The 26,308-nt window shown below is 38.9% G+C and overlaps 7 protein-coding genes and 1 pseudogene across 12 annotated transcripts in view; 3 read left to right on the top strand and 5 right to left on the bottom strand.

The window, feature by feature from the left end:
* Positions 1-1,192: 1,192 nt before the first annotated feature.
* On the top strand, positions 1,193-2,694 carry LOC104827327 (annotated as a pseudogene).
* Positions 2,642-7,572, bottom strand: LOC104827328 (telomere repeat-binding protein 3-like). Of its 2 annotated transcripts, XR_773903.2 has the most exons (11): positions 7,343-7,572; positions 6,332-6,447; positions 5,435-6,248; positions 5,169-5,345; positions 5,029-5,079; positions 4,866-4,945; positions 4,520-4,761; positions 4,116-4,433; positions 3,938-4,001; positions 3,414-3,729; positions 2,642-3,148 (listed from the first exon to the last, which is right to left on the bottom strand). XR_773903.2 is itself a non-coding variant. In XM_010560497.1 (10 exons), the coding sequence occupies exons 2-10, from the start codon at positions 6,410-6,412 to the stop codon at positions 3,523-3,525; spliced, it is 2,034 nt and encodes a 677-aa protein (XP_010558799.1). In that variant the 5' UTR covers positions 6,413-6,447; positions 7,343-7,572; the 3' UTR covers positions 3,225-3,522. The 2 variants fall into 2 exon arrangements, 1 of the variants encoding a protein (XP_010558799.1); XM_010560497.1 differs by lacking the exon at positions 2,642-3,148 and having other exon boundaries at positions 3,225-3,729.
* Positions 7,573-10,963: 3,391 nt separating this feature from the next.
* On the bottom strand, positions 10,964-14,935 carry LOC104827325 (Golgi to ER traffic protein 4 homolog). Of its 2 annotated transcripts, none has more exons than XM_010560496.2 (13): positions 14,670-14,935; positions 13,856-14,006; positions 13,401-13,480; positions 13,067-13,145; positions 12,811-12,892; positions 12,547-12,706; positions 12,367-12,457; positions 12,203-12,286; positions 11,951-11,997; positions 11,706-11,834; positions 11,526-11,610; positions 11,338-11,418; positions 10,964-11,220 (listed from the first exon to the last, which is right to left on the bottom strand). In XM_010560496.2, exons 2-13 carry the CDS (start codon positions 13,898-13,900, stop codon positions 11,209-11,211), a joined length of 975 nt encoding a protein of 324 aa, XP_010558798.1. In that variant the 5' UTR covers positions 13,901-14,006; positions 14,670-14,935; the 3' UTR covers positions 10,964-11,208. The 2 variants fall into 2 exon arrangements, with proteins under 2 accessions (XP_010558798.1, XP_010558797.1); XM_010560495.2 differs by having other exon boundaries at positions 13,856-14,081; positions 14,670-14,934.
* A 706-nt stretch (positions 14,936-15,641) lies between these two features.
* LOC104827324 lies at positions 15,642-18,360 on the top strand. Of its 2 annotated transcripts, none has more exons than XM_010560493.1 (2): positions 15,642-15,818; positions 16,495-18,360. In XM_010560493.1, the coding sequence occupies exon 2, from the start codon at positions 16,751-16,753 to the stop codon at positions 18,209-18,211; it is 1,461 nt and encodes a 486-aa protein (XP_010558795.1). In that variant the 5' UTR covers positions 15,642-15,818; positions 16,495-16,750; the 3' UTR covers positions 18,212-18,360. The 2 variants fall into 2 exon arrangements, with proteins under 2 accessions (XP_010558795.1, XP_010558796.1); XM_010560494.2 differs by having other exon boundaries at positions 15,657-15,818; positions 16,534-18,360.
* A 69-nt stretch (positions 18,361-18,429) lies between these two features.
* Positions 18,430-20,998, bottom strand: LOC104827323 (probable mediator of RNA polymerase II transcription subunit 37c). The gene is made up of 2 exons (XM_010560492.2): positions 20,662-20,998; positions 18,430-20,302 (listed from the first exon to the last, which is right to left on the bottom strand). Exons 1-2 carry the CDS (start codon positions 20,873-20,875, stop codon positions 18,567-18,569), a joined length of 1,950 nt encoding a protein of 649 aa, XP_010558794.1. The 5' UTR covers positions 20,876-20,998; the 3' UTR covers positions 18,430-18,566.
* Positions 20,999-21,936: 938 nt separating this feature from the next.
* On the bottom strand, positions 21,937-24,032 carry LOC104827322 (actin-depolymerizing factor 2-like). The gene is made up of 3 exons (XM_010560490.1): positions 23,885-24,032; positions 22,452-22,717; positions 21,937-22,368 (listed from the first exon to the last, which is right to left on the bottom strand). Exons 1-3 carry the CDS (start codon positions 23,885-23,887, stop codon positions 22,218-22,220), a joined length of 420 nt encoding a protein of 139 aa, XP_010558792.1. The 5' UTR covers positions 23,888-24,032; the 3' UTR covers positions 21,937-22,217.
* A 2,030-nt stretch (positions 24,033-26,062) lies between these two features.
* The window catches only part of LOC104827320 (WAT1-related protein At5g13670), a 2,302-nt gene continuing 2,056 nt past the window's right edge, over positions 26,063-26,308 (top strand). For all 3 annotated transcript variants that reach the window (XM_010560486.2, XM_010560485.2, XM_010560484.2), the window contains exon 1: positions 26,063-26,265. In XM_010560486.2, the coding sequence (XP_010558788.1) occupies positions 26,084-26,265 (182 nt within the window). In that variant the 5' untranslated portion in view covers positions 26,063-26,083. The remainder of the gene's footprint in view (positions 26,266-26,308) is intronic.
* LOC104827321 overlaps positions 26,072-26,308 on the bottom strand; it is a 4,793-nt gene continuing 4,556 nt past the window's right edge. Inside the window, exon 6 of the mRNA XM_010560488.2 lies at positions 26,072-26,291. The gene's annotated coding sequence lies outside the window, so the exon portion shown is untranslated. The remainder of the gene's footprint in view (positions 26,292-26,308) is intronic.

The following is a 26,308-nucleotide window of genomic DNA, read 5'->3' as shown; positions in this document are numbered from 1 at the left end:
CAAAAAAAAAAAAAAAAAAATTCTACAAGATAGTTAGCGGACAGCAGTTATTGGATGGGTAACCGTTACCAAACACGATAACAACAAGGAGAAGACCCCTTTCTCTAACTACAAAAAAATGGTCGTTTCTAAGGGTGTGAAAATAGCCTGAAGCCCGGCCCGAACCCGCCCGTAAAATTTACGGGCTTGGGCTTCACAAATCAAGGCACGTTCGTTTTTCGGGCCGGGCCGGTTCGATTAAAATATAAATTATATATATAAATATATGTGTATATATGTGTATATAGGTAAATATAGGTATACATATATATATTCACACATATTTAATCATATATATATACATTTATTCAATCTTATATATATATATATATATATTTATAATGTATATACATGTATAAAAAATATACAAATATTATATAATATAGAAAGTTCTAAAAACTAAAAACTACTTTAATACTAAATAATTTAGGATATAATATTTTCATAAATGATATAATCAAAATTATAATACTATTAGTTTCAAATAATTATTCCAAATGAAAAATATAATAATTTATCATTTTTAAAAATTTATTACCATATAAAATTAAAAAAATTTAAATTTAAATTTATATTAGATCAAAATATATAACTTTGTAATCTATTTTTTATCTTTTTATTATCACGAAATGTATTAAAATTTTTTGTATTTTTATTATTTTAATTTGTTTATAATTTTTTAAAAAAATTTCAAGCCCGAAGCCCGGCCCGAACCCAAAAAAAGTCCACAGGGCCGGGCTCCGGGCCGAAGATTTTAGGCCCGTTGGTTTTCCGGGCCTGGCCGGCCCGACCCGTAAATATTCGGGCTTGTGTCGGGCTCGGGCCGGGCCGACCCCGATCCGGTCATTTTGACACCCCTAGTCATAACAAATATATATTATACATACATATATATGAATTCGAATATATATATTTCAATTGATTTTTAAATTAAAATCCAAATTTCCAACCGGCATCCGTTGGAATTTTTTTTAAAAATTTTCAAAAAAAATTTCAACCGGCATCCGTTGGAAATACCGTTGGAAATTTTCAACCCAATTTTTCAATTGAATACGTTAAAAATTCCGTTAAAAATTTCCAACGGGTGTTTCCAACGGATATCTGTTGAAAATTTTCAACAGAATTTTAACGGAAATCGTCGTTGAAACGCCGTTGGAAATCCGTTGGAAATTTTCCAACGGACAAATCCATTGGAATTCGAGGATTTTTTGTAGTGTCTCTTGTACGCATTCAGTTCAATCTCCCATGGAGCTCCTCGTACTGGCATATCTATCGCTTCTCTCTTACGTCATCTTCTGCCTCTTGAGATCGCTTCTCGACAGGAGAAATCGCTCATGTTTCGTGCTTCACTACGAGTGCTACAAGGGGAAACATGAGAGTAAGCTCGGCAGCGAAACGTTTATGCGGGCGTTGATCCGGTGCAAGAACCCAGTTTGTTGTGAGGGCTATGGTTAATTCGGGTCTCGGGGAGGAGACTTACGCCCCAAGAAACGTCAGGAAGGCAGAGACGACTCCCCTACTTTGCACGACACATACTCCGAGATGGACGAGATTATGTTCGCTTCATTAGACAATCTCTTTGCGAAGACGGGCGTTTCTCCTTTGGAAATCGACGTTCTCATCGTGAATGTCTCGTTGTTCGCACTTGTCCCGTCCCTGGCTTCCCAGGTTATAAGCAGATACAAGATGAGGGAGGACATCAAAGCCTACGATCTCTCGGGATTAGGCTGTGGAGCGAGTTCTATAGCGATAGATCTTGCCCAATGCATGTTCAAGATGTACAAAAACGCGACAGCTATCGTTATAAGCACGGAATCCATTGGACCAAACATTTACTACGGCAAAGACAGATCAATGATTCCTCCCAATTTCTTCTTCCGACTAGGAGGGAGCTCGGTTCTATAAACAAACAACGCCAAGATGAAGAACAGAGCGATCATGAAGCTCAAAAACATGGTCTGGGCACATATTGGAGCAGACGACGACGCTTACGCATGTAGCATGGGAAGACGAAGAAGGGTTCCAAGGGCTTCAACAAACCAAACACTTGAAACATGTGGCGGTTAGGGCACTGACAAAAAACCTTCGAGTCCTGCTTCCAAAGGTATTGCCCATGAAGGAGCTGCTTCGTTATGCCATCGTCCACTCGTTGAAAAAGAAGACGAAAGGCAAATCACCGGGCGGGCTAGGGCTAAACCTGAAAACCGGTTTAAACCATTTCTGCATACAGCTGCCAACTAGGGCAAACATCGAAGCCATAGGAAAAGGCTTGGGACTTGACGAGTACGACATCGAGCCGTCGACAGTTGCGCTCTCCACAGGTTCGGAAACACGTCGTCTTCCGGAGTTTGGTATGTTTTCGGGTACATGGAGGCGAAGAAGAGGTTAAAGAGAAGCGACAAGATTCTGGTAATGGGATTAAGTTGAGGGTTTGAGTTTATCAATTCGGTTTGGGAGATCTTGAAAGATGTGAACGGGGAAAACGTGTGGAGTGATTCGGTCGAACGTTATCCCGAGATGTTGGGAAGTCCGAATCTTATCGAGCAGAACTACGGTTGGATCAACGACCAAACTCTGAGCTTTTCCCAAGTGGTTAAAGCAATTGAAACTCGGAAACATTTCCGAGACGAGGAAGATGCTTGATATATTGATGCAGCTAGGGCTCTATTTATGGACAGTTACATATGTACTCTACTCCTACCACCGAATAAATTTGATTTGCGGTCTAATAATATAATAGACCGCATCTTTAACCTCTCCTTGTAAGAGAAGAGAGGAAACCGCTATCAAATATATATTTGGTCTTCAGCAAACCAGCTGGGAGGAAGAGAGGTTTCGAACCCTCTCGTTGATTCCAAGGGTTAGGGTTTCTTCGTTACTCGTTTTGTTTTCTGTTTGTTCTCTCTTTGACGGAACGGAGCTTTTCTCTCCGTGAATCGGAGCCGATTCCGATCGATCTCCGGTGTGTTTTCCGGCTATAACCCTAACGACACATGCAGTTTCTTCTTCCCGAGATGTAGATCCGAGCTTTAGCTCGGTGACCGAACTCGTAACTCTGCTGTGTCGTCTTCTTGCACCAACACGAACCCGAACCAGAGACGGAGTGAATCTGTGAGAGAGCGGTGTCAAATCCCATATATATAGATGCATAAGTATAATGTATCGATTATTAAAAACACAGAAACTAAAGGCTTTCAACAGATAAATACATTCATGCTTTGCAAGTTCATGGACTACCGAATAAACAAACAACAATCAAAGAATATCTAAAATTACAAACTACAGAATGAAAAATAAAATAAAACCACTAGAGAAATGAACAAAAGAAAAAAAAATGATAATAAATTAACAAAGGTCTTGTTAGGGGGACCCACCGTATTCCCTACAAACAAGGATCGAAGTTTTTGGTGTTGTTTCCTTTGTACAGTTTGTGAACTTGTTGTTCTCCCTTGTCAAGTGAAGTCGCACACTACCTTACTTCTTTTACACCGAACCAGTTTGAACAACTCGGTTCCTGTCGGCAGCTGGATGGTCCGATGTTTTCCGAACCCCGGCTTGGTGTTTCACTTGGTGCTGCGACCAGTACGAGTGAGCGGCCAAGACCCTGTCCAGGAGTTCTTGCGGCACCGGCTCTCCTCTTCGTTGCTGCGGAGATATGCCCGCGGTGTGGACCAGTGTCTTCCACTTGTCCTGCGAGAAAATCACGATGTTAAGCTATCGGTTTGATGCTATTTACGTGCAGATATTAAAACCAAATGGGCATTAGTTTTAATAAAAACGGAAATAAATGATACCCGAGATGCATCTCGTCGTCACCAATCACTAAGAACAGCTATTATAGTTAATCAGATTGTTAATATATGCAGAGTCGGTGTGGATGTATGTACGTATGTATTACCTTCAAGTCCACGTATGTTCTGTGATCTGCAGTCTGGAAAGCACGCAGTTTAACGTCACGCCATCTGCAGGATGAGATTACAAATTTACAATTACATACAGATCTTTAGTTCCATATAAACCCCAAGTATCATATCACTATGGCAAGTGAAATTAGCCAAACCCCTTGTGTGTGTTACCTTCCGGTCCCGAGTTCTTCGACCGATTGTACCAGCGCTTCGACCTCTGCCACAGAAAACGGTCTTCTGGTTCTACGTTGTCCAAAGTCAGTATGCTTAGTTTTCGGGTTTACTGGAACTATAGCTAGTGCCTCGATGTCCATGGCTGGAACTGGAACCAGCGCTCCTGAATCTGACCCCGGTTGATCTGCTGATGCCTCGCTCCGAAATGGAACTATTTCGTGGTTGTTCTCCGCACCATTTCCTGGGTTAACCAGATCTTCTGCATCTTGGAGGGAGCAAGGAATTCCAGAATCTAACATGGGAGAAGCCGCAGACCTGGGAAGATCATAAGAAACGGTTATGCTTCCGAAGAGTTTAAATCTCGATTCAGAAGAACATATTGAGAGCGAAATCGGGAGTACCTTTCCGACAAACTTTTTGAGACAGATGGCACAGAAATAAGAGGATCTTCTGAGCAAAAATGTGCGGACCCTTTAGCGGGGCCAGGCTCTAAGGTGAAACCAAGGTTGCCTACGTTTTCTTGGCATGAGATACCGGTCTGAGATAGAGTTTTGCTGTCGTCTCTAACCTTCTTCCCTTGGACAAGTGCCCCGACCCGTATTCCACCTCCGAGTAACGCAGTCACAGCCTCCAACACGGTCCTCTATAACCCAAAAAGTATCAAGATTATGACTATATCCAAACGTCTTCATCCCAGAACCAAGCAGATGAGAAATACCAGACGGCAAAAGAAACTAGAAAAAGTACCTTTAGTGAGCCGACTGTTGCGGTTTCTGGAACTTCAATAAAAAGCTCTGGAATCCTAAAGGACTTGATGCTGAACTTTACTGCGAAAGGAATCACCAAGAAACATAAGAAACATTTCATGGAAAAACAAGATATCTCTCTGAACTATCAAATGATTTAGTACCATGAGAATCCTTGGAATGAAGACCTATACAGGGAGAGAGCACACCATTTCCTGCATGAAGAAATAAACAAAAATCATGAATCAGAAAACCACTCCGACCACATAGATGAAGCGCCACGATAATGAATAACGGAAACTACCTGCATCTCCTACGTCGGGTGAGTTAGCAACACTTTCACTACTGAGTCCTCCATCATAAGTCACAACTGAGCCCCTGACAGATGATCTTCTCCTCTGCTTGTGAATGGTCTCATGCTGCCATCCGTTGTAGCCATAGCACGACTTTCTTTTGCGGTACATGGCCTTCAGACCACCATCTACATATCCACAATCAATGTAATAATAAGACGAGGACGAAAAGAAAGGAATTTTCTCAGAGATAGTTACAATAAACTTTGATGCTAACCAGCTCTTATGTGTTCATAATCCTTCAAGTTGGGAACTGCGTTCCAGTACTTGGATGACAGCAACTTCCTTATTCTTCGATCCCCAATACGTTTTGGAGGCCTGTACAAATTAAATTTACTGCCAAGTTTGTAATACCTATAAAAGTTTTCGTCATCATCTCTTCTACCTAACTTAGTATGATTCCCATGTCTTGCAAAGGAACCATTCCAGACCGGGTTCCTGCAAGACGGAAATTTTACGTCTCCATCAGAGTGAACAGATTCAGGAAACGGCACACGTGATTTGGCCGTATCCTTTGAGTGGCACATATCAGCCATTGTTAGACCTCCACCTCCCAATCTATCGATTGCTTCTCCTTGTTCTTCAAACCCGGTATTCACAAAAACAGCACCTGTCTCTCCAACGGTGCCTCCAAATTTGCTTGAGAAGCCACCATCCCCTTTCTTGTTTTCACACTCTGCCGCCTTCAAATCGCGAGCCTTATCATTATCAGACACTGAAGTTTGCTCCAAAATGCCATTGTTCTCGCAAAATGGAAACTTGCTAAGCAGACACTTCTCGCTAGTGGTTTCTTCCCTAGACTTCAAGTCAGATTTCCCCTGATCGGGAAACTGTGTTTTCAACGGCTTATATTCATCTACATGTTCTTGTTTAATCTCTTTACCCAAATAATTATGATTATTATCATCCCCTTCAAACGCATCGGTAGACGCTGACGAACTTTCGTTCTCTTGCAGTAATTTTCCAGCCACAGAAGCAAGCAAATCAATGGCACGAATCTGATCATCTGTGCTCTTGTCTAAGATCTTCCTCTGAAACGGCCAACCACGTTCATCAGAAAAAGAATTCATTTGACATCAAGATAACGGATCCAAATGTTGACGTGGTCATTTACCCTGCACGAACGAGGAGCCTTTGGTATGTTTGGGAAATCAAAGCCGTTGGACCCGCAATCTAATCTTCTCTTGAACACCATCTCTCAAATGCGCACATGCATAACAGGTCAATAAACTGCAAAGGAATCAACACATACACTTAACACCATGATCATCACGAATCAAATACCAAACACAGTTTGAAGGGGCTGTCAAGACCAAGACAATGTCTGAAAAAGGCAAAAGCACGCACGTCTACGAATCCAAAACCATGTAAAAAAGGATATCTCATATGATGGATAATGGCCAACCCAAAATTTCTTCTAAACAGTTTTTTATTTCGATTTTTTTAACCTTTTCTCCAGAATATTCTCCATTAAATTTATCATATTTGCAGATCCAAGTACTCGAGTGAGGATCTTAAATGCACAATTCCAAACAAAAGGCTAATTCAGACTTTTTGAAGATCAAAATTGACAAGAGAACAGAAACTCCGAAATGATGAATCAGAGGCAAAAACAGGAAGATGATGTAACCATGAGAATGAGTAGAGCAATTTAGATCGGATCAGAGAAACAAGTCCAAAACGGATCAAAGGACAAAACATTCGGAGATCATTGAAACGAGAAGCATACGTCGGAAACGCAAAAGCAGAGATCAATCCACGTGGAAAGAAGACGACAAAAACAAAAAGAGAAACAAGGGCATGATCCAGCAATTGAACTCAAAATGCTAGATTCACTTAGAATCTCAATTGCAAATCTTGCAATTATTCTGAAAAAATCAGTAATCTGATTCCCTCGATCAGATCACGAACAAACTGGCAATTTCCCACCACACCCGCCAAACGAAATTTTCGAAAATTTGAAATTCAAGCATCAAGTCCAAAATCGCCACAAAGAAGAGAATCAAGGAAAACAAAAAAAAATCATCTCCGACTTCCGGAGAATAAACAGATCAACAAAAAACCAACAGAATTTAAAACACACACAGACACACGCACACCAAATTGTGATCAATTCAAAACTCACCTAGCAAGCAATTCTCGGGCCACGATCCTGCTCCAGTTACACGATCAGATCACGAAAATTGAAACCAGATTCAACAACTACTGTAAATTCTACGAACAATATAGAAGTTGACAGATTTCAGAAGGAAAATTCATCGATCCTCCTTCTCATCCTCTCTCTCTCTCTCTCTCTCTCTCTCTCTCTCAAATAGAAATTACGAAGAAGACACATAACCCCTTAGGAACAGACCACGGAAATCCGAAGACGCTTAAACCCATTATATTCTCTAAAAAAATACAGTTTATTTAATTTTAAAAATGATAATAAAGACCACGCAACCGGATTATCCGGTAAAAAGTACTGGTTTACCGGCTACAGACGGTGGCCTCCTAAACCTCTCCCCCTGTTTCTTAACCCCCTAAAACAAAAGTTTGGTCTGGCCACGTGGGGAAACCTCTCTCTACACGAAAACCTTTATTTTGCTTTTCAAATTTGTTAGTATATTTAAACATTTTCGAGTTTGGATAAAACATTAAAATTAAATAATTTAAAAATTTATGGAGAGTAGGGTGTCAATCGGACTGGTCTAATCCGAACCCGCACTTAATCCGAACTTTTTGGGTTTGGATTCGATAAATGCGAAACTTGATCTTATATATTTCGGATTCAGATCGGGTCGGATTGAACCGGACCGATCCGTATAATTTTTTTTGTATTTTTTTAAATATCGGATTTTCGGATCGGTCCGACTCGAGTCCGAAACCCGATTCGAATCTGACCCGAAAATTGATTTTTTTCGGGTTGAAAAATTTAAATCTGAAATCCACTAATTTTTGGGTTTGATCGGGTCAGACTTCGAGTTTCGGAACAAAATTGACAGTATTACGAGAGGGGATGGACCGTCCGACGAGGATCGTCCCATTTGCTGTTATATATCTATCCATACGTTATTATTAGATGATCCGCCAACGTGGATTATGATGGTATTTTTTTTGTCAAATGGTATTTTTTTTGTCAAATGGTATTTTCTTTTGCCTCATTCATATTTTATTTTCTTCTAAATATTCAGTTTTAATTTGGTGGCGAAGGTGGTAGGACAAGTCTTTACTTTGAAGTCTAATTATTATATGTTTCGGTAGAGGTGGTCAACTCGGGTTTCGGTTCGGATTCGATTCGGTTATATTCGGGTTCGGTTATTTCGGTTATAGTTTTCTATAACCATTCAGTTTTTATTTAAACTTCGGTTCGGTTCGGTTTGGTTATTTTTCGGTTCGGGTTCGGCTCGGTTTCGGTAACAAGTTCAGTTTTTCAAAGAAATTTTCGGTTATTTTTTTGTTTATTCGGTTCGGTTTTAGTTTTTTCGGATTTAAGAAAATCATAACCGTTCGGTTTTGATATCGGGTTCGGTTCGGATACGGTTATGTCTTATTTGGTTCGGTTCGGCTCGGTTATTCGGTTAATAACCGAAATGGCCACCCCTGTATTTCGGGATATTTTTTTAACAAATTTAATTGTCGTACAAAAAGAAAATTATAATTCAGAAATTTACTGTTAAATAATTTTTTTATTGGGTTTTCAGGTATAAAATATTTTTCTTCAATCTAATGATAACATACAAAAAGTTTTTAGATTAAATTTGTTGAAAAATGTTAAAATAACATCTCTGTCAAACATTTTCGAATTATACGGGGTCATTAATCCTAACACAAGTTTTCTATTAATATGGTAACATAATTAATTGATTGATTGATCTTTCTATACTAACTATATGGTAATTAAGCACGCATGATTATTTAAAGGTGATTAGTCGATTTTGTCATTAATATAGTATCACAGTTAATATGGAAAGATTATTCATCCACCCATTATTAATTATGTCATATCAATTCTATTAAAATTTTAATCATATAATATCAATTATAGAAAAAAAATAATGGTAGAGTAATTAACTCTTTTATAACCCTTTCATGTCTTTCAACCTAAAATATATATTACGAAAATAAAATTCAACGTTTCGAATATCGTTCTACATGCACGTTTATTTACATTGGAGTCAAATTGTATTTTATTTAGACTATAACGTATACGGTAAGGTAAGTAGATAAAATTTTCAGAAAATGCGAGGGTCTGACATTGATTTATTTTATTTTAATAGTGCATGAGATCCAACCACCCAACAAATATATGATATTTAATTTAATTTGAAAATCAGTTGGCACGAGATTACCACATAAACAAACAAACAAACAAATTAGTATTTAATTATAAAATAAAAAAATGATTCCACATGGTTGTTGATGGTCACATCACATATCTGATATCTCGTAGCCTTTTTTTTTTTTTTTGTATGTAATACTCAAATAACATTGGATTTCATATCCATGCATGTGTTTATGTTTGGAGCTTTTTGCATGTTATACCAAAAATTGAGTCTGCAAAACATATTTCTTTTCTAAATTTCAACATTTTCAGTAAAACTGACATATATATGCGCGATTAATATATAAAGATGAAATATTTGATGAACCTTTTTTAATTATTAATTAAAGTAAAATTGTTTATCCAATTATTATTTTTACTTCTTTTAGTTAATAGTACATAAAGTTTTTTTTTTCGTTTGTCAAACACCAAGAAAGAGAGTTTTCGTAGCCAAAAGTCATTTTCCACTCTAATATCTAATTATTTATCTTAAGAATGTGTGAAAAATATATATGTTCCAATATATTTCCATATTTAATTCTAGTTCAATTGTCTAAAAATTTAATTCCATAAATCATACCTAATTGAATTGTTTAGTTTGCCTAAAAATAACGTGATATCTGATATTTAACTAAAATTCTGTAAATAGAAATTATAATTTTGTTTAATATTTTTTCAGTGGTGTTTTTTTTTTTTGTCATTTTACAAAATAAGATAGTTATACAGAAATGTCTGTGTGGATACGGGACCCCTCTCTCGGAGGAGAGAGAGACTGAGTGATGGTCTTACCTGTCCTTCCGGTTCGCCAAGTGTCGAACTAATCGTCAATGGTAGGGACACGTGTCATGTTTACTTCCGGTCAACTTTAGGGAACCTAGTTAGTGTATTCTTGTCGGTTCCCGCGTTTTGTGAGAAATTAAAGAAAAAAAAAACATATTGTGTTGGCAAATGTAACGGAAAAATTAATATTTAATATTTTGTCCAAATATAATTTCACATGTAGATATTCCTAAAACACAAAATGATATTTTCGATATTAGGTATTATTTTCACTAATTTGTATAATATATTATATTAGAATATAGATATTCAAGTAATTATTAATTTCAATATTACAATATCAAGCTATCCTAGTCTATATATCTCTCGGTCATATATAAAACTAAACATGATCCGCAAACCAAATTTTCTTAATATCTGTTTCTGGGAGCATTCCACGTCGAGTTGTAGAACGTTGTAACTTGAAAAAGAAACACATGTGGTGATTGAGATATGCATCATCTGGAAGGAATCCTTATCTAATCTTTCCTTTATTTTTTCCCCTATCCATTATACCTAGTTATACCTATATTTTTAGAAATAATATCGTTTTTCATATTTTTTTTGTATTTTTCATCAGATGATTTACTATGCATATTTAGGATATTTAATATTTATATATAGTGTCGATAATATTACTGTCCACTGCTTTTTATGATGAATGAATAAAAAAGGACATTATTTTAATCCAAACAATTCATTTCATTTGTTTCTGCTATCATATCATATCATATCATATCATATCATTTTTGTAATGTAATCTTTCTGGATAAAGAGGAGGAAAAACCTGTTTCCCGAGAGGTTTGCAAGAATATTCTCTTCATTACCTTCGTTATTAGAAACTGTGTATAGAAGCCATGACGTCTCCTTCATCCCATCATCTGCAGCACAATGGAGAGAGAGAGGCCAATGGTTATTACACTCGATTACTTGACGCCATTAACCATGTAATTTCAATACAATTGAAACGTGCAGCTCTTCTCTTTGTTTTTTTTTACGTTGAAGATGCCGCCGAACATTCCTTGCAAAGGATTTCTGCGTTGAACTCCATAGAACCTCCCCGCGATGTCATCGAGCAACTTCACAACGATAAATGCTCGCATTTAGCCGCGGAAAAAAAAAATGAGCCCAGATGAATCAAGTAACAGAACAATGTGAATTAGCGGGTCGTTGATTGGTTGAATACCTCGTTAAGCAGTGATTCTCTGTCGATGCTAGACTTGTACTTGGTCCTCAACATATTGAAAACGGGCAAAGCATCTCTCTGCAACCTGTACCGAAACACGTTGTATGACCCAAACAGGAAAAAAAAAACTCCAAGAGGGCTTAAAGAAGAAGTTGATGACGATGATGCGGAGCAACTAACGTTTGCAAAAGATAGGAGATGAATTGGATAAGGTCTGATTCTTGTAGGTGATGCTGCCCTGACTCTTCTTGTTTATTGATCTCGTCCATGATAAAATTTGCGTCTTGCATGTTACCCAGAGCCAAGTACCTAACCAAAAAAATAAGCACCTTCAGCCCCTCAAAGCTCTTCACTGTTTTCTTTCAAACCCGTTAAAGATCGTGTACTATACGGACGGGAAATGGACTCCGGTTCGATCAGCTTACATGAGAACTGCCCGTGCAATTGCCAAGTCATCTTCACCAGGATAGCACTGCAAAAGGATACAAGATAAAGAGTGATAAATTGTGAAGAAAAAAGAAGACAATGAGACGCATGATGCAAATCTAAGAGCAAACACGTATGATGAACACGATGGTATCTCTAGTTCATGCTATTGAATACAGATTGTATCACTATGTTATCACCCACAGAGGAAACAAGAAGATACACGGATACTATGCAAAGAAGAAGCTCACCTTTCCCATAAAATTGATCAGTGTAGACACAAACTTGGTGGGGTCCTCCCCTCTAACGAAATGCCATGATATTCGAACCATGTCCTGCTCGGAAAATAATAAAAGTATTCATTTCAAACTATGGAATATCTTTACATGATAATCCATCAGCACGAAGGGCCAACCAATTCAGGAGACTCAGTGTAGAGATAATCAGCCAGCATAACATGCAGCTCAGGAGCTCCACTACTTGGGCCTCCAAACTCTGAGGACCACCTAAAACAAAGTGAAAAAGAGTACCATCAAGAGGTTGTGCCTACAAAAAGCACATACATAATATGACCATGAATATGACCATGACTTACTTTACAGCAGCTCTCAAGAACGAAGATACGCTTTCCACACGCACTTTTGCTTCCCCAAGGGCTTCTTGAAGTTTCTGAACGGCTTCATCATCGTTCATGTCTACCAAGTGAGGTGGTACATGAATCCGAGGAAACAATTTGTACATATACCTGATACGATCTAACAAGAAAGTAAACATTTTTCATTATAACCTCAAAGAAGAACAAGGCACAGCAAACAAAAAAAACGCAGCATTATGGCAATAATACAAGGCATGGACTGACCAAGGGTTTCATCATTGCAAGGAGCTGTGGCCTTAACTAAGGTATCGACAAATAGAAGTGCAAGGTCTGCCCCGCAACTCACCTGATAATAAATTGTTTTACAGAGAAAATCATTAAGAAAACAAAAAGCAAAACTGAACAGGAGAATCTACCAAAGGGATCAAGTTTAAAACCTTGCCACCAAATGTAATCCCAACTTCAACAACAAGAAAGCAGAGAACTAGAGGTATAACAAGTAAAAGGAAAAGGAACAAACCTGGCCATGCTCTAGTTGAAGGGATGCTCCTGAAAAGAGGATATCAAGAGCTTCAGAGAATCTCTGCGCAGAAACATATCTGCGGCAAAAGCAAATATTTTATCGATATGTTCGCCATTTTCATTACGAATACGATGAATCAAATATGAAGGTGACATGAAACAAATATGTTTTGCATGATGCCATGATTGGAAAAGCAAGAATGACAAATCCCCAACACAATCACTCCCAGTTAACAATAATACAATAAGCAAAGTCAACAAACACTAACAAAGTCGACAGAAACAGATAACATAGGTAATGGTGAACAAGTATGGGAGATGAGAGGAGATACCTTGCACTGATAGATTTGTACATCTGCAGTGCTCCATAATAATTCCCTTCGTCTACCACCTTCCTCAACTTCTCAATATGCTGCAATGCGTAACAAGAAAAGCAACATGTATTGAAAATTAAGTCTTCCCTGATGCATAATACCATAGACTTCACTTAACTCAGATCATAAAATTTCAAGCAGTCCTAAGGAAATCCAAAGGAAAATAATCACCCTCAAATTTGATCACCGGGTAATCAATAGGTGATTCAGTATATGAAAAAAATTCACCGTTCTAGAGGCAAACATACAGAGAATTCAAGTCAAATAATCAGACTCTCAAACGAACTCAAGGGATCACCAAAAATTTTCTTCACCTGCCCATTCAAGTTAATAGAATTCCACACCTTATTCTCATCACTCTCTATTTCTCACTGCAATCAAAATTAGCAAAATGTGCGAACAGAATCTCATACCTCTTGAGCAGGGGGTAATTCCCTTTTGAACCTTGCTCTAGACATGAATTAGGCTTTTTAGAGACAGTGGAAGGATCTTCTTCTTATTTGTCCTCTGAAGTCTTTCTTATTCCTTTGATGCAATACTTAAGATATTACCTATTTATGTTTCCTGTAATCAATTCATGCCCCAATTATATCCCTTTCCGAGCAGCCGCACATACAAGAGCAACACCAAGGTTTTTACCTACAAAACACCATAGAATTCACAAATATGAATATGGACTGTGGACACACCACTTAATTGACAAATATGAATATGGACCGGTGATCTAATGTAACCATCTAACTTCAAGCAAAATTAAAGTGGGAAATCAAATGGTGGTGAGAAAATCCCTAAATTCGTATAAGAAAACCAAAACCCTAGCTATATGTTCTTGCAGCATCTGAAAATTACGTAGACAGAAAGATATCAAATTCAGGATAGAAAAAGTAAAAATTCGATCACACTTCGCCAAACCACTACACAGCAAAATCACAGTAGAAAAGCAGACCAAATTCCCTTCTTTCAGCCATTTCATATACAAAATTCCATCCCTCTACCATGCTCATAACGTATCAAACTCGAGCACTTCTCATTGTATGTTCCTATTTGAGAGTAACAGACAGAAACAATCGTCAATAACAGAGGAAAATCTAGAACGGGAAAAAAATCGTCTAACATGAAGCAGTCAAGCAATTTCGAGAGAACCGAAATATAGACACAAATCCATGTACGCATAAATCACAGATTCAATAGCTAAAACTAGAAAATTGAGATCTAAGAACCACGAACCTTGATACGAATCTCGAATCGACGAATAATCTTCGAGTCGCTTCTGTTTCTGATTTCGATTGCAGGAGAAGGACAAAATCGGGATCAGCTGTGGAGATCGAACGAGAGCGAGGGAGAATCTCGTCTCGGAGATTTGTAGTCGGGCTTCCTTTTCGGCCCATTTCTGATTTCAGAGTTCTTTATAGTTGTGCGGCGCGGGACCTGGCACCCGGCCCGAGTTCACCCGAAAAACGATCGGACTCCATTGAATTTATAGGTCCGAAAAGTTTCGGAAAGTTCAGAATTAGGAGCGAATCTCGACATTTCTCTATCTAAGTTCAGTCAGGTAATCGGTTTCGTATTCAGGACGGAAATATATAGGTTCGGGTTTTTTGGTTTTATAAAAAATAGATACTAATCGGTTTTATATTATGTTTGATTCGATTTCGGTTCGGTTCGTTTTCGATTTTATTAAAAAAATTAGATTTTTTAAAAAAAATCAGTTTTTTTAAGTTTTTTTTAAAATTCGGTTTGATTCGTTTTGATTTCTAAAAATAATATCATCTAAAAATTTTTAAAAGATTGGAATTAAAAAAAATATCGTATTTTTCGGTTCGTATTAATTTTAAAGAATAGAATCGAAATATCCACCCTAGTTCGGTATCCTAAATCCACAGTGTGCCATCGCCGCCACGTGGTAACCTTAAAATCAAAGTGTGTGATTTCAAATATAAGAATTATCATCAAAAGTTGCAATAAGAATTGGTTTCAAAATGTGAAAAACTAAAATGAGATATATCGAATAGGCATAAACAAACTTTTGGATGAGATGAAAGATGAAATATGACCAATTAAAAAATATTATCTTTTGGTTAATATTTTCAAATATAAAAACATTAAAATTTCTTTAGCAAGTACACGTGGCACTTGACATTAAATGTCCACATTATTGATTGATAGGAAAGTGAGCACCGAATATAAGTCAGCGAAGAAATCGACAAGGTCCATGTAACGGCGTTAACTAACGGCATCATATGTCTGGACTGGTGAAATCTCTCTACCCTTCTTCTTCTTCTTTTTCTACTTCTTCTCGATCTCGAAAATGGGGTTTATTTGACAGAAGCGCCTATACTTCTTCTCAGCCAATACCAAAGCCTTATTGATTTTCAGGTAAAAAAGACAGCTTCATGGAATAACACACCGATTTTTTTTTTCTTGATTTCATTATTTTGTTTTGATTTCTCGATTAGGGTTTTCGTTTCCCTATGTTTGAGTTGTCGTTGTTGATGATCCCAATTGGTTTGAATCTGAATATTATGTGTTTCGTTTTGGCGCGATTTTGTTTCGCGACTGAATCGTTTTAGCGGCCAATAAAGTAACCGAAAATGAAACAATAGGAGATCTGGAAATTGAACATATGGGGATCTCTGAAGTAGAGACCTTTCGTTTGAATTGACACGATAATGCTAATAGATTTTTGCATCGGATCGGAGTTTTTGTTTTCTTAGATCATTGGTTTCTCAATAGCAAAATGGATGCGATTATGTTTGTTTCACCACGCCTTTTAAGGGTTTGGATATGGTGTACGTTGAAATTTAGACTGTTCTCCATTATTGTTCTATGATCTCATTGTTTTTTCAGCTGAGATTTCTGCATCTCAATGCATTTTAAGGATTTGGATATGGTGTACATTGAAATTTAGATTGTTCTTGATTATTGTTCAATGGTCTCATTAATTTTCAGCCGAGATTTCTGCATCTCAATGCGTTTTAAGGGTTTGGATATGGTGTACATTGAAGTTTAGATTGATCTTGATCATGTTTATGTTGTCTCTTTGATATTCCAGGCGGGATTTCTGAATTTGATGTGGATTTACCGTGATTAGGCCAAAGGCGTGGAATTGCTCGTGAAAATCGACGTGAATTTCTGGTGGAGGCTTGTCAGATCGTGCAAAATGAAGATATCATTGAGTTGTATCTATGGATTTGTGGATTGACATTCTAATCTCTGTCGCTTTAGGTTTGATGATGGAGTGTTGCTTTTAGCCCTGTGGGATATACGCGGGAAACAAAGGCGTAAAAATAAGAATTGTCGTAAGAAATATGGGGGAGATGCTCCTCACTGCACTTTCTATGGAGAATTATCACCCATCCACGCTTCTGTCCATGGATTCGGGAGCTTTTACTCCTGAAGAAACTGAAAGAGAAACGAACCGGTCTCCTGTCTTGCTTTCAGGTGCACCCGATATCAATCTCCCACTCTCATCTGAAGCTAGTCCTCCTCCATTTTCATGGAACGACCACTGTGACATCTTAGATGTTGGACTCAGGCCTCCGATTTACGAGTCCGTGGCTGTTGTTCACGTGCCCAAGTCTGCGAAGAAGTACAGTAAGCGTGTGGATAGTGTGTGGGGTGCTTGGGTTTTCTTTAGTTTCTGCTTCAAACCCGTCTTGAATGAGAAGTCCAAGACTAAGATAACGAGGGATTGCAACAACAGTTTGTCTGGGTACGGGAAATCTGACTTACAGCTCGATTCATTCTTGGTCCAGCACGATATGGAAAATATGTACATGTGGGTATTCAAGCAAAAGCCCGATAATGCACTTGGTAAGATGCAGCTACGGAGTTACATGAATGGCCATTCCCGTCAGGGCGAGCGTCCTTTCCCTTTCAGCGTGGACAAAGGTTTCGTCCGCTCTCATAGGATGCAGAGGAAACACTATCGCGGCCTTTCTAACCCACAGTGTCTACACGGGATCGAAGTTGTTCGGTCGCCAGGCCTTTCCATGCTCGATGAGGACGAAAAGAAACGATGGATGGAGCTCACGGGTCGAGATGTCAACTTCTATATCCCGACCGAAGCAAGTGATTACGGCTCATGGAGGAACCTCCCCCACATGGAATTTGAGCTTGAACGACTACTTCCTCTGCCGCCTAAAGCCAACGGCCACATCCAAGTGAATAAACTCAACGGTCCTTGTCTGAATCTGTCTGCTCATTCACCAGACCACGCAGCTAATGCCATGGATATTGTATACCAACCCCATTGTAGCAACAACAAACGCCGAAAGGACTGTCTCGTTCCTGCAAACGGGGAAGAATCCTATTCAACCGAGTTGCCATCATGGTCAAACGAGTTCACCGGGGTGATGAAGAACAACATGTACGGGCCAGTCACGGCCGCCAAGACGATATACGAAGACGAGAACGGGTTCTTGATCATCGTCAGCCTGCCACTGATCGATCTAGGGAAGGTGAAAGTGACATGGAGGAACACTCCGAGACATGGAATAGTGAAGGTATCGTGCGTGAGCACCTCGTGTATGCCAGTCATCAAGCGACACGAGCGTACATTCAAGCTATCGGACTCGGCACCCGAACACTGTCCGCCGGGTGAGTTCATCCGGGAAATCTTCTTACCAAGCCGGATCCCGGACAATGCGAAGCTGGAGGCTTACCGGGACGAGACGGGGACAATGTTGGAGATTATGGTGCCTAAACATAGGACGGGTCCTCAAGAACACGAAGTCCGTGTTTGTCTCCGCCCGTTTGAGCTCGAGTAACTTGTCATTACCATTGTTATTATTAGATACATTTGATTTTTTTTATCAGATTTTTTGTTGTACAACGTTTTTTTATTGGTTCTTTGTTTGTGTTTTGATACTCTCAGTGAAATTAAATCGAGATTAAGATACGATTCAGTTCAAAAGCACTCTTGTTCTTTGACAGGTCCATTTAACTAAATTTCTCCACATAAAATTTCGGAGTGTGTTCAGACTCGAACCGGAAAAGAGACTGAAAGTTTCATTGTTTTAAAACCATGACAACATTGAAACCGTACTTCAACATAAACCAAACGATAACCGGAACGGAACGATAGATTGTAGCAAACTTGGTCAAGAAATGGATTCCTTTTGCTTAATCGACTTCTTCGATCTTGGGACCAGCTCCGCCGGAAGGAGCACCATCGTCATCCATCCCACCACCGGCCCCGCCCATATCAGCCCCCGAACCTTGGTACATCCGAGCAATGATCGGGTTGCAGATACCCTCAAGTTCCTTCATCTTGTCCTCGAACTCGTCCGCCTCAGCCAGCTGGTTCCCGTCAAGCCATTGGATCGCCTGGTCAATGGCGTCCTCGATCTTCTTCTTGTCCGCAGGATCAAGCTTTGCACCGATCTTCTCGTCCTTGATCGTGTTCCTCATGTTGTAAGCATAGTTTTCGAGCGCGTTCTTGGCCTCGACCTTCTTCTTGTGTTCCTCGTCCTCGGCCTTGTACTTTTCGGCTTCTTCCACCATCTTCTCGATCTCTTCCTTGGACAACCTTCCCTTGTCATTGGTGATCGTGATCTTGTTCTTCTGTCCAGTGGTCTTGTCCTCAGCCGACACATTCAAGATGCCATTGGCATCAATATCGAAGCAAACGGTGATCTGAGGAACACCTCGGGGTGCAGGAGGAATGCCCGAGAGCTCGAATTTGCCCAACAGGTTGTTGTCCTTTGTCCTCGCACGTTCCCCTTCGTAGACTTGGATAAGTACACCGGGCTGGTTGTCTGAATAAGTCGAAAAGACCTGTTCTTTCTTGGTCGGAATGGTCGTGTTTCTCGGGATAAGCACAGTCATGACACCGCCTGCTGTCTCAAGACCCAGAGACAAGGGGGTGACATCCAATAACAAGAGGTCTTGGACCTTCTCGTTGCCTTCACCGCTCAAGATGGCAGCTTGAACGGCCGCACCATAGGCCACAGCCTCGTCTGGATTAATGCTCTTGCAAAGCTCCTTGCCATTGAAGAAGTCCTGCAAAAGCTGTTGAACCTTGGGGATTCTAGTGGAGCCACCAACGAGGACGACGTCATGAACGCTGCTCTTGTCCATCTTAGCGTCTCGCAAACACTTCTCAACGGGCTCCATACATTTCCTGAAGAGATCCATGTTGAGTTCCTCGAATCTCGCACGGGTGATGGTTGTGTAGAAATCGATACCCTCGTACAAGGAATCAATCTCGATGGTGGTTTGAGCAGTGGAGGAGAGAGTTCTCTTGGCTCTCTCACATGCTGTCCTCAACCTCCTCAGAGCTCGTGGATTCCCGCTAATGTCTTTCTTGTGCTTCCTCTTGAACTCTTGAACGAAATGGTTCACCATCCTGTTGTCGAAATCCTCGCCACCAAGGTGAGTGTCACCAGCCGTTGCCTTCACTTCGAAGATACCCTCTTCGATCGTGAGCAAAGACACGTCGAAAGTACCACCACCCAGATCAAAGATCAACACGTTCTTCTCACCGACACTCGATGCCTTCTTGTCAAGACCGTACGCGATTGCTGCTGCGGTCGGCTCGTTGATGATACGCATAACATTGAGGCCAGCGATCACACCAGCGTCTTTGGTAGCTTGACGCTGAGAGTCGTTGAAATAAGCAGGTACAGTGACCACCGCGTTCTTCACACTCGTGCCGAGATAAGCCTCGGCTATCTCGCGCATTTTTATGAGGACCATGGACGAGATTTCCTCCGCCGCGAACTGTTTTTCCTCGCCCTTGTAGTTGACCACGATCATGGGTTTGTCGCCAGGACCAGGAATGACCTTGAATGGCCATAGTTTCATGTCGGCTTGGACTGATGGGTCGCTGTATCTTCTACCGATGAGACGTTTGGCATCTGCAAATCAAATTCAAGAATCCATTAGACGGGCTGTACATATAGTTCGGAATGAAACCGAGAACTCAGAAACATTTTCTCTGCTTAACCACTTCAGAACGAAGTTAAAGAATTCAGACACAATCTCCAATCATTCATCACCTCCAATGGTGTAAATCATCACCGATTGTAACTTAAAGCATAATCCAGCACTAGCTACAATTTGCAGTGTTGCGTGTCAAATGATCATGTCATACGAAGCACCAAACTAACGGAAATTAACATGCAGCAGTGATAATCCAACCGATCATCCAAACCTAAGTTTATAATCACTTAAATAAGAAAATAAACTGAGTGATGCAGAACCAGAGGAAGCTTACCGAAGACGGTGTTGATAGGGTTCATCGCGACTTGATTCTTCGCCGCGTCTCCGATCAGACGCTCGGTATCGGTGAAGGCAACGTACGACGGCGTCGTACGGTTTCCTTGGTCATTAGCGATGATCTCGACACGGTCGTGTTGCCATACTCCGACGCATGAATACGTCGTCCCGAGATCGATTCCGATCGCCGGACCTTCTCCTTTTCCCGCCATGAGAACTCAGAAACTTTGCTGGGTAAAGAATTCAGAGGAAGAATCAAACCGAAACAGAGAGAAGAGAAATCGTTTCAGAAATTGTTCTTGAGTTTTGTTTTCGTAGCACCGTGAGTGAGGAAGAAAGAAACGGGTTAAATAAAGAGAGAACGGTCGGTGTAAAGATTCGAGAAGGTTCTCGCGATGAAATCTCAGCCGTTGGATCTTGTCTTCCTTGGGCGCAGAATGAAAACACCCGCCTTAAAATCTTTGTTTCTCGCTGATTCGAGAGGTTTCTTTTGCTTTTTCAAAAAAAAAAAATCATATCCGAAAGCAGAAGAATGATCAATGTTAACCAAATCACAATTAAAAATAGAAAATAGTTCAATATATGTTTTTAAAATTTTTGAAAAAAGTATTTTATAATTAAGTAAAAAAATGATAAAAATTGAAACCAAACTGAATTTTAAAAATTTTAAAAAATCGAAAATTTTAAATATATATATATATATATATATATATATATATATATATACATATATTTAATAAAAATCAGAATCGAATCGAATTCGAACTAACATAATATAAAAATTGATTGGTATCTATTTTTGTTAAAATCGAAAAAACCGAATCGATACATTCATATCCTAAACCCGAATCGATTTCCAAAACGTCCACCTCTAATTTTTATGGCAACACGATCATATCAAGAATCAAAAGTTGAGAATCAAAATTGTAGGGATGTCAATCGAGCCCGATCTGAACACCGCATTCGGTCCGAAGACTTCGGATTTGCGGTCAGATCGATCCGATTTTCTTCAAAACTTTATAGTTAAGTCCGAAGACCGATCCTATATATTATAGATTTAGATCAGATCGGACCGCAAAAATTCCTTTATAAATCTTTTTTTTCTTTTTTTTTTTAGAATATCGGGTTTTCAAATCGGTCCGATTCGGACCTGAAACTCGATTCGAATCCGACCCCGGAACCGAAAAACTTAGACCCAAAATCCACTAATATTGGACTTACCAGTTCGGGCTTCGGGCCTCGGCCCAAATTGATACCCTACAAAATCATGATCAACAATAACTATGGGGTAAGTCTGTGATTTACTTGATCAACAAAATCTGGATAATCAGTCAAACCCAAAAGAAGAACGTAGAAGGAAGAAAGGATCGACGATCCCAGTGAGAGAGAAATTGAAAGCTCTCGTCTCTCGTCACACAAATCACTCTTCTCTACCTCTCTATGGAAACAAACACGAAACAAGAAAAAGAAAGGTCTTTTTCCCCTTCTGCTATAAGGAAAGGTATATCTGGTGAATACCCATGTTGAATACCATGACAGACCTCTCACTCACTCTTAATTCGAGCGGCTCCTGATCACGTCGAGACCCATTTCGGTTGGGTCGGTGGCTTGCAGCTCGATCTGGATCCCGTCAAGCTCCCTCTTGAACCTGTCCTTGGAGCTTGCGTATATCATCTTGTTCCTCACCTTCGAAGCGTCAGGTGACCTAACCGCGGGAATAAAAGCAATCACAAACGGTTCGGTTACGTGGGTTCGGACAGAATCAGAGAACAATGGGATCATTGTTACCAGGCGATGAAAACAATGCGGCTCTTCTGGCAGTTCTCATCCGTGACATAGTCGAAATCGTACACAGCATAGCGGCACTCGTCAGCAGGGAGGGCTGCAGAGAAATCCTCGTAACTTTCAGTGGGTTCACCGAGCTTCTCGACAATAACTTCCTTCTGCTCCATCTCGATTTTGTAGACTATGTACCGGTAAGTCCTTTTCGCCTTGAGGTCCAGAAATCTCAGCTTGCAATCACCATGCACAGCAACACCAGAAGCTGCATTTGCCTGAAGAGAAAAAAAATGGGAATATTAAGCAGGCAGGCACCATGCTTAGATGATACAATGCTTTATCCTTTGTATCAGTTCAAGAGCCAGCTAATCTAGCTTCTAATATTTGTGCAATATTGTTCTTCTTCACATGCAGAGATTCATAGTTAAACATATATTTAGGGCAGCCCGGTGCACAAAGCGTCCCCGTTGATCGGGGGAAGGGGGAAGGGAAACAAGGAAATGCATTTGTCGAGACTACACTACAGCCATATCGAGATCAGCTTTCGTAGTCTGTAAGAATTTACTCTATAGAACCCACAACAACTGGGAAACCCCATTGATGATCTGAAAATCAAGAAGGAAAATGACAGATCAAGACTTTGGGACTTGGGTTCCCTTACATAGCTACACTCATTCTATATGGCCACTGCTCTTGTGTAAATTCACTTGCAAGTTGCGAGCATTAAAAAAGGACATCACAAAGCCATCGGACAAATCTGCATTCTTATGCTAACTTCTGATTTGGTAGCCACCAAATTTCCGAATGTCATTCGACGCAGCTCCAAATTTTGACAAAGAATCACGCTTTGTAAAGCGATACTAACTCGGCAAAGCAACGACCCGACAATCGCAAATCCCCATACCAGTTCCTGAATGCAAATATAATGTAACAAACGTAAAATCTTTCAACTTCAACGATGGCATTTTAAGCGAAAACAAATCCCTAATTTCAATCAGATGCGTAGAGAATGTATAACCAATACACATCGCAACACGAACCCAAAAACCGATGCCGAAAAACTAAAATAGACGAAGTCAATTGGGGTCAATTGAGAAGACAAATGAATCCTGCAAACCGATTTGAATCTAGTATCAACATATCAAGCAATCCACAGAAATAGCTCAAATTTCAAGCACTCGTGACACAGAAAGAGTAAAATGGCATTCATGATTTCAGATCAGACAATCAAAAGACACGTATATGAGCTATAATTTTCCAGGTTACTGAAGATTTGAACCAGAGAAGCGCATAAGCTCGGATATAACCCATTAGATTCGCGAGTCAAGCACTAAACGCTTAATCTCAGAAAAAACCGCACCGAAGAAACGCCAAATTCAAATCCCAAAGCAAATCAAGTTAACTGGAGAGACGGGAGTTGCGCAATGGAGACAGAAACCCACCATTTTCGCCGAGGAACTCGCAACAAATCAAATTGAAGAGTCGAGAATACTAGGGCTCTAAGAGAAAACGCAGAACGACAGGGGATTTTTTTTTCCCTCTCTTTGCTTTTTGGAATTCTCTTCGCTAGTGAAAGCCCTTCTTCCCCTTCACGTTTCGTTTTCGTTCTTTTTAAGAAATAAAACTTCTTTTTACTTAAGATGTCATTATTACTTTTAAATCCTCCAAGTATTTTATATTTACTAACAGACCCAAAAGATGTTATTTTTAAACAAATTTACATTTTTCATCCATTCGGAATAGCTCTATTCAATTAATTTGGTTTTAGAATAATAATACTATTTGGGTTTTATATATATTATTCAATTTAATTTAATTTTCTATATTTGAAACGAAATATTAACCCTTGCTAGAAAATAAGGTCATTATATGATTAAAAAAAAATATGACATGATATGTTGCCTAGTAACAAACAACGATGAGTTACACCAAAACCATATATTAAATGCAATTAAAGTTACGTGACTAGATTTCAACGATTACACACGGTTATTCTATATTTAAACATTAGTCGGTTCAAACGCAACATGAATCATTTGTAAAAATATAACTAAAATCGTGGGTCGTCTATCTTCAAAAGAAAATTCCCGATATATATAAATATATATAATGTTATATAGCTTTCTAGGTTTTTTTACGTAATCTATATCTTTAATATAAAACTATTATGCAATAACTGAAAAGCTTGTCACAATTCCATTATATATTTTTTTTTGGTGTCTCAAAAATCATGAAATGTTGGGTATGGAAATGAAAAACTCAGAAAGGTTTGAGGAAGAATATACAAAAATAAATAAAACATAGGGACTAAATTCTAATTATCAAATTCAAAGTATTCTCAACTTTATAAAAAAAAATAAAACAAAACAGAAATGTAGGACGTTTGGAATCCACAGTCCTACATGCATGGTGCGTAACGTACAAACACGTGGAAAACAAAACGCGTCATGAATGCAAAAATGGATATTAATAAAACTGATTAAATGATTACACATATGACATATCCAATATATAAAGTCGACCTAAAAGGAAAAACATTTACTGGAGTGTAGAAATAGTAATAAAAAAATGAAATTGAAATGATATTTTAGAAAATAAATATTTTTTATAATTAAAATGTCAGAATATCGTATACTCGTTATCGTGCAATGGAAGAAGAGAGATTCAAATTTGGGATTAAATTCAATTCGCATGGATTCGCCGAAATGAAAGCTAAGCTACAGTTTAAGTTTTAAAAAAATCCAGAAAATAGAAAATAATAATCAAACCGAGTGAACCTAAACTGGAATAAACCGAACTAACCGGAAATAACCAAAGAAACCGATAAAGTAAAACTCCAGTTTAATGGAACTCGTTCTATTCGTATGAATATTAGACTCTTTAACAGCAGAATACGAGAGATTGGATTTACCCGTTACGTATCCGAAGATAGTGAGGGGGGGTTTCATATATATTTAAAAAAATTAAAGAAAATAAAATAAAATAGATGTAAAATATTGGTAGCGATTTTAAGAGAGAGAATGAGAGAACCATTTTGCAACTGCCGTATTTATTGATCCAAAAGGGAGTCATCAAACACACACAAACAGAATTTGGTTGTTTTGGGGTTTACGAGGCTTTTCCCCCTTAAACACATCAGACGAAGAAACGAGTTTCTTGCTCTTTCTTTTCGTGTATTGATTATCTTTCACGCTTGTTTTTTATTTCTTTTTTGCCGATTTAAATATATATTTGAGATATTCATTATCTTATAAAAGGAAAATATTTCTCTATAAAAAAAAATAATTAAGAGGTTATGATAATCTAGGATTGAATAATGAATATATACGTAAAACCAAACTTGACGAATATTAAATGCTAATCCATATCTTTCATATTTTTAACACCTCTAAAATAATTAAATTAGTTGAAATTAAACCCCTTTTAAAAACTGTGGACCCCACAACCCAGTAGAGAGACATCCTATAATACGGCTCTCGGCTCTTGTCCGAAGCATGTAAAAATGGTGAGAGAGCAAAAACTATAATACTCTCTCCCCTCTGTGCTCTCTCTGGTCATAAACCCATCATCTTTCAGGGTTTTTTTTTTTTTGGGGCTACTACCCACAAAAGAGAGAGATTTGATCAGGAAGCTTCAAAAAAATGTCAGTGCTGGAGAGATCGAAGCCGTTCTTGGCAGTCATATTCATACAGTTTTGTTACGCGTTGATGTCTATCGTCGCGAAATTCGCGTTAAACGACGGCATGAGTCCGCATGTTCTAGTGGCTTACCGTATGGCCCTTGCCTCTGCTCTCATTTCGCCTTTCGCCATTTTTCTTGAAAGGTCTCTTCTTCCTTCTTCTTCTTCCGAGAAAAACATTTACTGG

The sequence above is a fragment of the Tarenaya hassleriana genome, unplaced genomic scaffold (genome assembly GCF_000463585.1).
Source record: "Tarenaya hassleriana unplaced genomic scaffold, ASM46358v1 Cleome5, whole genome shotgun sequence".
Classification (NCBI taxonomy): Eukaryota; Viridiplantae; Streptophyta; class Magnoliopsida; order Brassicales; family Cleomaceae; genus Tarenaya; species Tarenaya hassleriana.
This window is presented reverse-complemented; position numbering and strand designations above follow the sequence as displayed.